At 39.4% G+C, this 15,619-nt stretch overlaps 1 protein-coding gene across 1 annotated transcript; it reads left to right on the top strand.

Annotated features, from left to right (window-relative positions):
* The first annotated feature begins 14,049 nt into the window (after nt 1–14,049).
* LOC147398333 (uncharacterized) lies at nt 14,050–14,823 on the top strand. Its single transcript, XM_086446702.1, has one exon. The coding sequence runs from the start codon at nt 14,050–14,052 to the stop codon at nt 14,821–14,823; it is 774 nt and encodes a 257-aa protein (XP_086302828.1).
* Nucleotides 14,824–15,619: the final 796 nt, after the last annotated feature.

The following is a 15,619-nucleotide window of genomic DNA, read 5'->3' as shown; positions in this document are numbered from 1 at the left end:
TATCCATCCCATCCAAGGCAAACCGCCTAGTTACCTCTTTGCCGGGATAGCCTTCACTGATGAGGTTTTCACCACAAATTGTGAACCATTTGATTTAACCTTAGATGATACGTATTGTTTATCCCCGCCTCGATACAGTAGTCCCGCATTCACCAGTTACTTGTTGGCTCAGATGAACTTGAAAAGTCCTGTATCTTTGACAGATGAAGATCCATACTTGCTGACTGAAGAAGATGAACCCTACTCTCTCTCCTGTGATGAAGTTAGACATATGACTCGAGGGGGAAGAGTTTTTAAGCCACAAGAACTTTGTGTTGATAATCCGGTAGCCCTGGCAAGAAAATAAAGAGAAGATCTTATCACAAAAAATATTGAAGAAGATAACTCCGTGATCAAGCAATTGAAGAAATCAGGAGCTAACATCTCAGTCTGGGGTTTACTTATGGCTTCCACTACCCATAGGGAGGCTGTTCTCAAAGCATTAAGTACAGTCCAAGTCTCCCTTGATACTTCTCTAGATCAGCTGGCCAAAATAGTAGGAGCGACCTATGTGGAGAATATCTTATCCTTCTCAGACTCCGATCTCCCAAAGGAAGGAGCAAACCACACTAAGCCATTGCACATCACAGTTGACTGTAATGGGATGAGGGTACCTCTGGTATTGATCGATAATGGGAGTGCATTGAATGTTTGCCCTTTGAAGACCGCCACTTGCCTTGGGTTTAAAACTGAAGATCTCAAGCCTACTAATCAAGGGGTTAGGGCCTATGATAACACCAAAAGGGATGTATTGGGAATTCTGCACCTTCGATTGTCTACGGGCATAGCTGAATTTCTGACAGAATTTTAAGTCATAGACATCCAGTCCTTCTTTAATCTGTTATTAGGAAGACCGTGGTCACACCAAATCAAAGCCATACCTTCCACGCTGCATCAGAAGGTCAAGTTTATCAAGGATGGACTAGTGATTACTCTCCATGGAGATGCTGAAATTGTAGGGATTATAAACAGTACTAAGGATGAGCCATTGCTTGAAATCCAGCCAGAACAACAGGGAGTAGAGCTCAGTGGATTCGAGTTTGAAAAGATATGTTCAGTCCAATGGGATCAAGCCATGAAAGAATATTTTCCAATGGAAAATACTTCTAACTGCAACATGGCCAATATGTTCAAGAACATGAGATTTTTCCCTGGTATGGGCTTAGGTCATAAGCAGCAAGGTATTAAAGAGGCACCAGTGATTAAAGAGGTCAATTGTACATTCGGGCAAGGATATAAGCCTACTAATGAAGATTGGGCCCAATACTGGAAGACAAAGCGGGATAAGACAATTGTGAAAAGGCAAAGACGCACCACGGATCTCATCAAAATGAAGCCCTATCGTAAGACCCTTAATGGTTATTTTGTGAAGGAAGGAGAAGATTTTCGTTATTGTGGGTTCCCCGAGCCATTCATTGACCACATTACAGGTACTCGTCTGCCGAGGTTTGAGATCTTCTTTGGTATGGATTGGCCTGAAAAGGAAGCAAGCATAGAAGCTGAAGAGAAGAAAATTGAAGACTGGCAGCTCGATCTGGACTCTCTCAACATTGATCAACTATTCATTGAAGATCACAGTGTCCTGGTGTTGTCAATTGAGAAAGGGATACCAAATCTTCAGTCTACAATCAAACCCACTGTAGGATGTCTCTCTAGCTATCATGTAAGTAGTCCTGTATTGCATGTCAAGACTGGGTCTGTTAGTCCCCTTAGTCCTGTTTAGTCTGACATGCCAGATGAGTCATTTGTTTCTGTTGAGTCAAGTAAGTCCATTGTTTCTGCTAAGTTTAGTGAGTTTGTCAAGTTGGCAATGAGTCCTGTTACCCCATCTCCTTTTAATGAAATGAAAGAAAATTTCGATTACCCCGAGCGCAATAATAATTTAACTAATAATCTGACTTCGGAGGGAGAATCTTCTGATGAAGAACCTCCCCCTGAAATAATCAAATTACTTGAACAAGAAAATGAACGTCGGGCTCAACCTCCAATGGAGGAAGTAGAGGTTATCAATCTCGGAACAAAAGAAAGTCCTCAAGAGATTCGGATTGGGATCACATTATCCCCTGATGAACGCAAAGGGATAGTAGACTTGCTCAGAAAGTTCAAAGACGTGTTCGCGTGGTCTTCCGAGGATATGCCGGGAATAAGCACAAACATTGTTCAACATCGGATTTCGTTATATCCGGATGCTCGACCTATTAAACAGAAACTTCGACGTATAAAGCCATAATGGACTTTGAAAATTAAAGAAGAAGTTACGAAGCAGATTAACGTTGGATTTTTGGAAGTAGTAGAATACCCTGAGTGGATTGCCAATGTCGTCCCGGTGCCAAAAAAGGATGGAAAAGTCAGAATGTGCGTGGACTTTAGAGATCTAAACAAAGCAAGCCCAAAGGATAGTTTTCCTTTACCACACATAGACGTTCTAGTAGATAGTACAACAGGGCACGCTTTATTGTCCTTCATGGATGGTTTTTCAGGATACAATCAGATAAAAATTGATCATCGGGATATGCAAAAGACGTCGTTCATCACACAGTGGGAAACCTTTTGCTACAAGGTTATGCCTTTTGGTTTGAAGAATGTCGGAGCCACTTATCAAAGAGCAGCCACGACTCTACTACATGACATGATACACAAGGAAGTCGAAGTCTATGTAGATGATATGATAGTCAAATCCAAAGAACGACTGGGGCACGTTGTGGTGTTAGAAAAATTTCTCACAAGGATTCAAAAGTACAAACTCCGCCTCAACCCGCAGAAATGTGTGTTTGGAGTAACTTCTGGAAAATTATTGGGATTTGTGGTCAGTCAAAGAGGGATCGAAGTAGACCTTGTGAAAATTAAAGCTATCTAAGATATGCCATCGTCGGAAACTGAAAAGAAAATTTGAGGTTTTTTAGGCAGAATCCAGTATGTCAGCAGATTCATCGCTCAACTCACCAACGTCTGTGAACCTATTTTCAAGTTTCTCAAGAAGAATGAACCAACAGTTTGGAATGAGCAATGTCAAAAGGCCTTCGACCAAGTCAAGGAATATTTATTGAACCCACCTATTTTGGTTCCACCCACACCGGGTGAACCACTTCTTCTTTATCTGTCAGTCACAGAAGAAGCTATGGGATGCATGCTTGCACAGTATGACAAAGATACTCACAAAGAAAGGGCTATCTACAACATCAGTAAGAAGATGTTAGAGTATGAATGAAAATATTCAGTCTTGGAAAAACTTGCTTGGCACTAGTATGGGCTACTCAGAGACTTCGACACTATATGCTATCTCACTCAATTGTCTTGTTATCTCGGATGGATCCTCTCAAGTATCTTTTTGAGAAACCGGCACTGACAGGGAGAACTGCACAGTGGTTATTGTTGTTATCAGAGTTTGACATCACACACGTTACACAGAAATCCATCAAGGGGAGAGCTGTGGCAGAATACTTAGCAGATCACCCGGTAGTAGAAGGAACAAGGCCTATTGATCAATTCCCAGATGAGAACATCTTGCATGTTGAAGAAGAGCCTCAGAACTAAACATGGCAGTTATATTTTGATGGAGCCGCCAATCAGAATGGGTATGGAATAGGTGCAGTCATGTTTTCTCTGGAAGGATGCCACATTCCGATTGCTATTAAGTTAGCTTTCTCTAACACCAATAACACAGCCGAATATGAGGCATGCATCGCTGGACTTGAAGCTGCTTTGAATCTGGGCATTACAGAAATTGAAGTTTTTGGGGATCCAGCCTTGGTCATACACCAGTCATTGGAAGAATGAAAGACTAGGGACGAAAAGCTGAAGCCTTATCATGAGTATTTGTTAAACTTAGTGAGTAAGTTTGAAGCTATTATGTTCCAACATGTTTCAAGGGAAGATAATAGATTTGCTGACTCGTTAGCCACTCTATCTTGAATGATCCATTTGCCCCTTGGCATGGAATTGAGGTCGATCACTATTGAAGTCAAAGACAAACCTGCATATTGCTGTCAGATCAATATTGCTACTCGACTACCTGATGGAAAGCCGTGGCACAAAGACATTAAAAAGGTGTTGGAAAAACACGAATTCCCAGAAGAAGCATCGAGGAAGGAACGACAAGCCTTACTAAGATTAGCATCTCAATTCATCCTGTGCGCAGGAAGTTTATACAAAAGGTCTTATGATGGTATTCATTTGTCATGCATTGATGAAGATCAAGCTGAACAGATAATGGTTGAACTGCATTCAGGAGAATGCGGCCCTCACATGAGTGGGAAAATGCTAGCTAAGAAAATTATGAGACAAGGGTACTACTGGCCTACGATGGAAACAAATTGTCATCACATGGTCAAGACCTGCCACAAATGCCAAATACATGCAAATCTCATACATGTACCACCTTCTCGATTAGTTGGTCTGACTTCACCATGGCCGTTCTCAGTTTGGGGAATTGACATTATTGGTAAAATATCACCTAAAACATCAAACGGGTATGAATACATTTTAGTTGCTATCGATTATTTTACTAAGTGGGTCGAAGCTGCCTCTTATGCTGTTCTCACTGCGTCTCGAGTTGCAAAGTTTATCCAAACAAACATTATCAGCCGGTACGGGATACCTTCAGAACTGATTTCTGATAACGGGTCACATTTCAAAGCTGAGGTTATTACTTTGTGTTCAAAGTTCAAAATCTCACACCACAAATCATCTCCTTACCGCCCTCAAACTAATGGAGCAGTCGAAGCAGCTAATAAGAATCTTAAGATTATCATCAGAAAAATGTGTTAATCACATCGAGATTGGTCTGAAAAACTACCATTTGTACTATGGGCATATCGAACTTCAATTCGATCCTCTACTGGAGCTACTCCCTACTCTTTAGTATATGGCATGGAAGCGGTCTTACCAGTTGAAATGGAAATTCCATCTCTCAGGGTCTTGTTGGAAAGTCAGCTGTCAAAAATAGATTGGGTTCGCCAGCGGTATGAAGAATTAAATTTGATCGAAGAAAAACGACTGAGAGCTTTGTATCACGTGCAAGCTTATCAAAGAAGAGTCGCCCGTGCATTTGACAAAAAGATCAAGGTCCGTCACTTACAAGTCGGGGATTTAGTACTCAAAGAGAATCGGACACCTATCTTTGACCCTAGAGGGAAGTTCAAACCAAATTGGACAGGTCCGTACATCATCAAGGAGATATTACCAGGAAAAGCTGTCAGGCTTCAAGATCATGATGGAATCGAGTTACCAGAACCAACCAACCTTGATCAAATCAAACGGTACTACATTTAAGGAGGCCATTTTTAGCCGAATCAATTTTTCTATTACCCAGTTCATTGTTTCCTTTTTCAAACCCTTTGCAGCCTGTTCAAAAAAGAGAAAAAATATGCCTTTTACTTCTTAGCCTAATTACCTAACCCAAGGGAGGGAAAATCCGAACTATGTTTTGGTCTGATCCCAAAAATTTGGGGTACGTAGGCAACTTGAGAAGTTACTTCAGGCCCGACCACATCAAAATAAAAAAATAGATTCCTCGATAAAGAAAAAATCTAAAAAGAAAAGAAAAAGAAATATCTTCAAAATGGGGAAGAAAATTCAAAGTAAAAAAAAATGCCACACAAGGGACATTCGGGTTTTTGAGCCTCAAAATCCCTTTCTTTTTATACCCAGTCCTAAGCTTACCCATGAAAGTCCTCCTAAGTACCGTGCGAAAAGTCAAGGAAGATAGCAAAGCATGATCAGACAGTAATTCTAGAAGATCAGAAGAGAAAAAAAAATGATGAAGCCTGCTAAGTTGAAAACCCGAAAAGGACGACTTAGGCAAAAATTAAGGCAAGCTCGCAAGGTTGAAAATCTGAAAAGACAACTTTGGCAATAATTAGAGCCAAGAAAAAAGAAAGAGCTTGCTAGATTGAAAATCTGTAAAGGTGATCTAGGCAAAAGCTAGAGCAAGCTCGATAGATTGAAAACCTGAAAAGGCGATCTAGGCAAAAGTTAGAGCAACAAAGAAAAACAGAAGAAAATCCTAAACTGAGAGCGGTCCGAGCTGAAACATCAGAAGTCTGAATAATCAAAGTCAATACTTAGCTTAAACCAAGCATAGATTCAGAAGCCACAAGTATCTTGTCTATGATCGATCTGAAAATTCTTACTTCCCCAAGTGAACCAATGGAGAGAAGCGTGAATTCTATGATGAGTCTCAAAAGGAAATATTTTGTTCTCTTGAGCCTGACTCAAAATCTTCAATAAAATTAATCAAAATAAAAGTTGGATCTTTATTGCGCTTGTGATAATCGAATATTTTAAACCTTCATACAAGGGGCATTTTTCTTTTTCCTCTAATATGTAGTTTCTCCTTTACTAGGGGCATTTTTTATTTTACATGTTGTATTCAATTATCTCCAGTGTCATATTTGTTATCAAACCAGGGGCATTTTATGTTTGAGCAATGTTAATCCTAAAAGAGAACCCCAAACTTAAGGTTACCCTCTTGATAACAGTTTTTCGAAAAACTCATAAGGTTCAAACTCAGGTTTTAAATTCATAAAACTTTTGGATAAAACCTTGAGGTTCAAACACATGCATTTTGGATCTCACATAGGAGATAAGGCATTTATTCTGTCCCAGATCTATTCATTCCCAGATTCAACCCCTCTTTTTCAGATTTCATTTTCAATCGTTCTTTCCCAAATTTATTCCTTCATTATCAGTTTTACCCAGCCAGATGCCGCCGAGGGTTTTCTCGGAACTATGCCCAGATGCCGCCAAGGGTTTTCTTGGAATTATGCTCAGATGTCGCCAAAGGTTATGCTCAGATGCCGCCAAAGGTTTTCTTTGAATTATGCTCAGATACCGTCGAGGGTTTTCTCAGAACTATGCTCAGATGTCGTCAAGGGTTTTCTTGGAATTATGCTCAGATGCCGCCAAGGGTTTTTTCGGAACTATGCTCAGATGCCGCCAAGGGTTTTCTTGAAACTATACTCAGATGCCGCCAAGGGTTTTCTTGGAATTATGCTCCGATGCCGCCGAGGGTTTTCTTGGAATTATACTCAGATGCCACTGAGGGTTTTCTTGGAATTATGCTCAGATACCGCCGAGGATTTTCTCGGAACTATGCTCAGATGTCTCCAAGGATTTTCTTGGAATTATGCTCAGATGCCGTCAAGGGTTTTCTTGGAATTATGCTCAGATGCCGCCGAGGGTTTTCTCGGAACTATGCTCAGATGCCACAAAGGGTTTTCTTGGAATTATGCTCAGATGCCGCCAAGGGTTTTCTTGGAATTATGTTCAGATGCCGCCGAGGGTTTTCTCGGAACTATGCTCAGATACCGCCAAGGGTTTTCTTGGAATTATGCTCAGATGCCGCCAAGGGTTTTCTCAGAATTATGCTCAGTTACCGCCGAGGGTTTTCTCGGAATTATGCTCAGATGCCACCAAGGGTTTTCTTGGAATTATGCTCAGTTTATATTTACTTCATGCTCAGTTTTGACTCATTTCCAATTCAAACTCTTTGAAATCTATCTCAGATTTTGAGTCCACACACTTGCACAGTTGTTACATCAGTCAAGGAGAATTTTCTAAAATTCAAGGATCTGACACTGCCAGTGAGAGCTAGAGCTTAAGGACCTGACATTTTTCTAGTTCGGAGAGAGTTTTATCCTCAAGGATCCGAACACCCTGTAGACACCCCATTTTTGCATCCGCCTGATTAATCAAGTCGTCGACCCGATCGCAAAGGTTCCCAATGATGGATGTCTATTCCAATGCTTTATTTTGTTACCAGATATGTTTCAGAAATCCGGATGAGGTATCTCGAACTGACAAAACTTAGAAACCACGCTACGCTAGGAAAATACGACCCCAGAAACATAGAAATCATCATCTTGCAAATAAAAAAGAAGCTTCACGATAAAAATTACTAAATTACCAAAATACCCCTAACATCAAAACAACTCTAGAGCCTGCATTACGCTTAGGAAAACCCACTCAAACACATAAAACAATAAATCGAAACCAAGTAAATCACTTCGCCAATTTTCACAAAATTTGACAAAATTACGAAAATACCCCTCATAAAGTTCACGATCATTTCATACAAAAACTTCATAAATGACAAAAACCAACATTCCCATTGAATTCCTTACGAAAAACTGATTCCAAAACATCTTGGAACATTGAAAAACGACTTAAAACGTAAAAAATCCTCTCCGAGGGCAAAACGGTAATTTCACAATTTTCATAATTAAAAAATTCGAAATAATAAATAAAACATTAAATAATTAAATTGAAACATTAATGAAATTAATTTAAAAAGTTGAACCTAAAAAATCGATTAATTGGACTCTCAGGCAAAATTGTTGAGGGTTCGTGGGATATTTCTTTAAGGACCCCTCCATTTGAGGGTCCAAAGAATTAAAGATATAATAGAAAGAGGTTCTCCAAAAATTTAAAATCAATCAAGCAAGACTAAAGTTAAGATATTAAAGTCAATCAAATAAGACCAAAGTCAAAATAAAAGTAAATCAAGCAAGACTGAAGTCAAGGTCAATCAAGTGAGACTGAAGTCAAAATTAAAGTCAATCAAGCAAGACTGAAGTCAAAATTAAAGTCAATCTCATAAGACTAAAGTCAAAACCCTAATCTAAACTAATCAAGTCAATCTCATAAGACTAAGGTCAAAACCCTAAATCCAAACCTAATCTAAACTAATCAAGTCAATCTCCATAAGACTAAAGTCAAAACCCTAAAACCCTAAAGACTAAGTCAAAACCAAATTGAAACCCTAAAAGAAACCCTAATCAAACCCTAATGCTTTTAAAAACTTTATAAATAGGAGCCTCCACACCCTATTTTCGTATCAAAGAAAAAACCCTAGGAAAAGTAGGTGAAGAAGCCCCCACACCCCCAAAACCCTAATTTTGGAGCCCCAACTCCTTCCCTAACACCCCTACTCCGATTTTAGCCTAAAAAAACACCAAAAATCTTTCAAAAACACCCCAAAAATCCACTACAAATTCGAAGCATCCAGATCCAAGAAAGAGACACCTTGCCTCGGAGATCAGAAATCAGATCCGGAGACAAAGCGAAGTAAGGAGTACGGTACAAGGAACTGTTTTTCAGATCTGAGGGAATAGTACTTTTGCAGATCGAAGGTAAGGTTTTTTATTATTTTTTAAATCTAGGTTTTATCATTAGCGATGTAGTTATATTTGGTATAAGTAGAGACCGGCATTGGCCGGGCGGGTTTGGTGCCTAACACCTTCCAACCCCGTAACATGATCTCCGGATTCAGATTTCTATAGTAGACTAGTTCTTTTTTATCCATTGTAGGGTCAGTTTGGTTCCTAGACCATAATAACTAGGTGGCGACTCCCAAACCTCAAGGGTCAAAAGCGGATCCGCGCACCCCGCGGATCGAGGGCGCTTTCACACCCCGACGAATTGCTAAATCAGACTGCAAAATGAACTGTCACTAGCTTTGGCATTCAGATATCGCACTATCTACCAAAATAGATTTGCCATCTAGTTTGCTTCAACCCTCTGCCAAAGAGGGGCATCTGTAGACACTCCATTTTTGCATTCATCAGATTAATCATCTCGTCAACCCGATCGCAATGGTTCCCAATGATAGATGTTTATTCCAATGCTTTATTTTGTTACTAGATATGTTTCAGAAATCTGGATGAGGTATCTCGAACTGACAAAACGTAGAAACCACGCTACGCTAGGAAAATACGACCCCAGAAACATAGAAATCATTATCTTGCAGACAAAAAGAAGCTTCACGATAAAAATCACTAAAAATGACCAAATTACCAAAATACCCCTAACATCAAAACAACCCTAGAACCTACGTTACGCTTAAGAAAATCCATTCAAACACATAAAACAACAAATCGAAATCAAATAAACCACTTCGCCAATTTTCACAAAATTTGACAAAATTACGAAAATACCCCTCATAAAATTCACTACCATTTCACATAAAAATTTCATAAATGACAAAAACCAACATTCCCATTGAATTTGTTACAAAAAATTGATTCCAAAACATCCTGGAACATTGAAAAATGACTTAAACGTAAAAAATCATCTCCGAGGGTAAAACGGTAATTTTACAACTTTAATAATTAAAATTTTTGAAATTAATAAATAAATCATTAAATAACGTAAAGTGAAACATTAAAGTCAAGTAAGGCTAAAGTCAAGATATTAAAGCCAACCAAGAAAAACTAAAGTCAAAACCCTAAATTAAAACACTAATCTAAACTAACCAAGTCAATATCATGAGACTAAAGTCAAAGCCCTAAATCAAAATCCTAATCTAAACTAATCAAGTCAATCTCATAAGACTAAAGTCAAAACCCTAAATTAAAACCCTAAAGACTAAGTCAATCTCATGAGACCAAAGTCTAAACCCTAATTGAAACCCTAATTCTCCTAAAAAACTTTATAAATAGGAGCCTCCACACCCTATTTTCATATCAAAGAAAAAACCTAGGAAAAGTAGGTGAAGAAGCCTCCACAACCTCTCCAAAACCCTAATTTTGGAGCCCCAACTCCTTACCTAACATTCTTGCTTCGATTTTAGCCTAAAAAACACCCAGGAACCTTTCAAAAACACCTAAAAATCCACAACAAATTCAAAGCACCCAGATCTAAGAAGGAGATACCTTGCCTCGGAGATCAGAAATTAGATCCAGAGATAGAACAAAGTAAGGAGTACGGTACAAGAAGCATTTTCACCAGATCTGAGGGAATAGAACCTTTGCAGATCGAAGGTAAGATTTTTATTATTATTTTTATCTAGGTTTTTTCATTAGCGATGTAGTTATATTTGGGATAAGTAGAGACCGGCATTGGCCGGGCGGGGTTGGTGCCTAACACCTTCCAACCTCGTAATATGATCCCCGGATTCAGTTTTTCTGTAGTAGATTAGTTTTTTATCCGTTTTAGAGTCAGTTTGGTTCCTAGACCATAATAACTAGGTGGCGACTCCCAAACCTCAAGGGTCAAAAGCGGATCCGCGCACCCCGTGGATCGAGGGTGCTTTCAGTTCCATTGACTCTTCTTTTGATAGAAGCGTAGACAAGTATGTTCCCACAAGTTCATCTAGGCACGACCAGAGGCTAAGGGCATTGATGAGGCCAAAGGCAAGAATCTAAAGGGGGTTACAACTCATTCTGAGGCTGTTACAAGGGAAGGGGGGACTTCTATGATTAGTTCCCAATGATTCTAACAACTTGGAACATAAGGGGTCTTAATGACCCAGCTAAACATAGGGAGGTTAGGGACCTCATCAAGGTGAAGAAGCTATTCATTATTGGGTTAATTAAGACTAAGGTAAAAAGCCAAAATGCTGATAGAGTGATGAGGAGAATATGTCATTGAAGAAGACTAGATAACCATAATAAGGTCATGAATGGTAAGATTTGGGTTTGCTGGGACCCATTGAAGGTTAATGTTCATCTTGTTAGTAAAACTGAGCCAAGAATTCATGTACATGTTAATTCCAAGACAAATAAGGATTTCTTCTTAATAGTGATTTATGGGGGCAACTCTATAGTAGAGAGAAGAAATCTATGGGATGAGATTGCTGAATCTGCTAGTATGATTAGAATTTCGTGGGTCTTAGTGGGAGATTTCAATTGTGCCAAGAACTAGTTTGAAAAGGTGGGAGGAAGGAAGGTCAACCTTACATCTTTGAAAGAATTTCCTGATTGTTTGACCCATAGCTATCTTATGGATATTAAAGACTTTGGGGCCAGATTCACTTGGAACAACAAGCAGGACTATGGGAGGATTTGGTGCAAGCTTGATAGAATTCTGGTGAACTCTGAGTAGGTGGAATCCTTTAATGAGGCTGAAGGGTTTTTTCTTCCAAGTGGTCTTTCGGACCACAACCCATGTATTGTTACATTGAGCCCTTATAGCACAGGGAAGAAACGCCTTTCAGATTCTTCAACTAATTGGCCGAAGACAGGGATTTTTTCGATGTGGTTAGAGAGTCATGGACCTTGAGGTCTCAAGGTTATCCTTTGTTTAGATTCATAATAAAACTCAAGGCTAGGCTAAGAGCTTGGAATTTGGAAAAAAGATCTTATAGTAACTATGTTCCTAGGAAATCTCATAGTAGGCTTGCTTTGGTCCAAGTCACTGCTCAGGTTAATCCTAGAATTAGCTTTACTGCCTATGAGGAAAGGAGGCTAGCAAGGGGTTATGCCCAGACTTTAATGATTCAGGAGTCGGAACTTCAACAGAAGTCTAGGGTCAGCTTGCTTAAATTGGAAAACAAGAACAGTGTTTTCTTCTACCATACATCTTAGAGCTAGGCGATTGAGGAATATGATCATGACTGTTTCTAGAAGGGATAGAAGGACGCTCACTGATGCTATGGAAATTGAGGGAGAAGTGGTCAGTTATTACAGGAGTTTCTTGGGGTCACCAACCACCTCAACTTAGTCGATAGGTGGGAAAATCTTTCCTTTGCCAACCAATTTGATAAAGGTGACCAGGATGTCTTAGATAGTGAAATTCAAAGTACTCTTTTCAGTATGGATCCTTTCAAAGCCCCAGGGCCTGATGGATTTAATGCGTGCTTCTTTCAAAAGGCTTGGGATATTATTAAAGTTGATTTGTTAGAGGCTGTTAAGTATTTCTTCAAGAGTGGCAACCTCTTCAAGAAGTGTAATGCCACAGCTATATCCTTGTTCCCTAAGGTGGACATGCCTTCAAGGCTACCCGACTTTAAACCAATTTCTTGTTGTAATGTTATTTATAAGATTATTTCTAAAGTCATGACTAATAAAATCAAACAGGTGACGCACAAATTGGTACGCTTGAACCTACCAACCTTCATCAAAGGCAGAAGTATTTCAAACAACATCCTCCTGGCTCATGAATTGGTTAGGAACTTTCAAAGGAATAATTCTAGCCTGAAAGGAGCTATTGTTGGAAGTCTTAAGGCGTTCAAATATCCTTAAAAGTTCATAGAATGGATTTACAAGTGCATTTCTAGTGCTTCCTACACGATATCGCTTAATGGCTTCTTTGTTGACTGGTTTGAGGGTAAAAGAGGTATTAGACAAGGAGACCTTCTTTTCCCATACCTCTTTGTTTTCATTTTGGAGGCATTAAATCCACTATTTCAAGAGAAGGTAAGGGAATGGTTGTTTCTTTTCCACCCTAGGTACAAAAGCACAAATATTACCCACTTTACTTCGTCGATGACCTCTTGATCTTCTCCAACAAGAATCGCTCTAGTAACTTAGCCATTCAAGCAGTCTTTGCTCTCATTGGCCTAGAGGTCAATTTGGAAAAGAGTTCCTTATTCATAGCGGGCCAAGACCGTGTGCTCCTTGAGGAACCTGTGACCGCTCTTAGTGTTAAGATAGGCAAACTGCTTGTGAGGTAGTTAGGGTTTCCTTTGCTGTATTCGAGACTCTCTTACATAGATTATCTTCCTCTCGTAGAGAAGATGTCCAAAAGAATTCTATCATGGAAAGGAAAGTTCCTTTTATATGTCGGGAGACTGGAGCTTGTGAAATCACTCCTTCTAAGCATCAAGGTGTATTGGTGCAATTGTTTTGTTCTCTCATCCAAGGTTGTGAAGGAGTTAAAAAGGTTTTATGCTTGGTTCATATGGTCTGGGCCAAATAAGTAGAGTAGTAACAATACTGTCAGTTGGGAAGAAATGTGCAAGCCTTTCAAGATGGGTAGGTTGGGTGTGATGAGCATTCACGTGGAACTCTTCTGTCATTACCTGATTCACTTGGAAGATTGCCTCGAGTGAAAGCTCTCTTTTGTTGAATTGGGTCAACAAGCATTTAATCAAGGGTAAGAACTTTTGATCGATGAAAATCCCGAGAGAAGCTTCATGGAGTTGGGAATTTTTTTGAAGGCTAACCAGTTAGCCTTGAGTAACACAGTCCATCTTATTAGTGATGGCTCATCTACCTCGCTTTGGAATGACCCGTGCACCCCTTGAGGATTCTTAATACTTCCTTCCCTGAAGAGCTCATCAATGATTCTATGATTGGGCTGAGTGCGAAGGTTTCAGCCATTATCAGGCATGGTAAATGGAGGTTGCCAAGTGGTAGAGGAGTTCTTATACATGATATTCACCAGCTCCTTCCTCAAGTCCCTATTTTGGGCGGATCCTTGGACAAGGTTGTTTGGAAAGGCATATCGAATGGTACCTTCTTGGTGAGTTCAGTGGTAAAGTCCATGCTAGCTTCTTCTCCTTCTCTTTCTCTTAGTTGGGTCCACTTTGTTTGGCACAAGAACAAAATTCCTAGGCATAACTTCATTGCGTGGTTAGCGATTAAAGGAAGACTTAAGACTTTGATCAAACTAAAGGAGTGGGGTCTCATCAATGAAGCTAAGTGTAGCCTGTGTAGAGTACAAGATGAGGATACCAATCATATCTTTGAGGGCTACCCTTTTTCGAGATGGGTTTGGGTTGATATTCTTAAAAAATGCCTTGTGCGAAGAGTCTCCGGTACTTGGGCTGAAGAGGTTGAATTGGCTGCTAAGAACTTCAAGGGAAAGTCTATTATTCAAAGGTTGAAGCAAGTGCCTGTTTGTGCATTTATATACCACATTTGGAGGGAGCTTTGTAATAAAATTTATCAAAATAAATGCCTTGATCTAGAGTCGATTATTCACAAGATTGTTGAAGATATTTGGATCAACTTCGAAGGATTGCTAGAAGATATTGAAGACTCTAAATTGAATCGTGCCTTCACTTATGTTTTGGGCCTTGAAAGCGCCTTCGATCCATGGGGTGCGCGTATCTGCTTTTGACTTTTGAGGTTTAGGAGTCGTCACCTAGTTATTACGGTATAGGAACTGAACATCGACTCTAAAAGGATAAAACAACTAATCTACCAAAAAAAAACTAAGTCGAGGGATCAAGTTACGGGATTGGAAGGTGTTAAACACCAACCCCGCCTGGCAAATGCCAGTCTCTACTATTTCCCAAGAAGATTACATTGCTAAAAAGACCTAAATAAAAAATAAAAAATAGTTACCTTGATAATTGCAACGGTGGTTCCCTCAGAGCTGGCGGAGAGATCCCCTTGATTAATATTCCTTACTTCGTTCTGTCACCGGATTTGCTTCAGATCTCCAAGACGAAGTACCTCCTTCTTAGATCTGAATCTTTCTATTTGTTTTATAGATTTCTGGGTATTTTTTAAGGGTTTCTAGATATTTTTTGAGCTAAAGTTGGGGTATGGATATTAGTAAGGAATTATGACTTCAAAATTAGGGTTTGGATGAGGCTAGTGAAGCTTTTTGACCTACTTTTCTTAGGGTTTATTTTGACCTACGAGATTAGGGTGTGGAGACCCCTATTTATAGATTTTTTTAAGAGCTTTTTAGATAGAGTTAGAGTTAGATTATGTTTCTTTTAGATAGTTTTAGAGTTTAATTAGAATTCTATTAGGGTTAGGATTTGACTTTGGTCTTATTAGATTGATTAGGGTTGTGACTTAAGTATCACTTGATTGAATAGAATTTAGGATTTTGAGTTAAGTCTTACTTGATTGACTTGATTTTAGGATTTTGACTTAAGTCTCACTTAATTGACTAGATTTTA

This window comes from Akebia trifoliata, chromosome 7 (assembly GCF_017979445.1).
Source record: "Akebia trifoliata isolate Shusen 1 chromosome 7, ASM1797944v1, whole genome shotgun sequence".
Taxonomy (NCBI): Eukaryota; Viridiplantae; Streptophyta; class Magnoliopsida; order Ranunculales; family Lardizabalaceae; genus Akebia; species Akebia trifoliata.
This window is presented reverse-complemented; position numbering and strand designations above follow the sequence as displayed.

Coding starts and splice junctions, on each gene's coding strand:
- LOC147398333 (XM_086446702.1), top strand. CDS start 14,050: ATGATTGGGCTGAGTGCGAAGGTTTCAGCCATTATCAGGCATGGTAAA.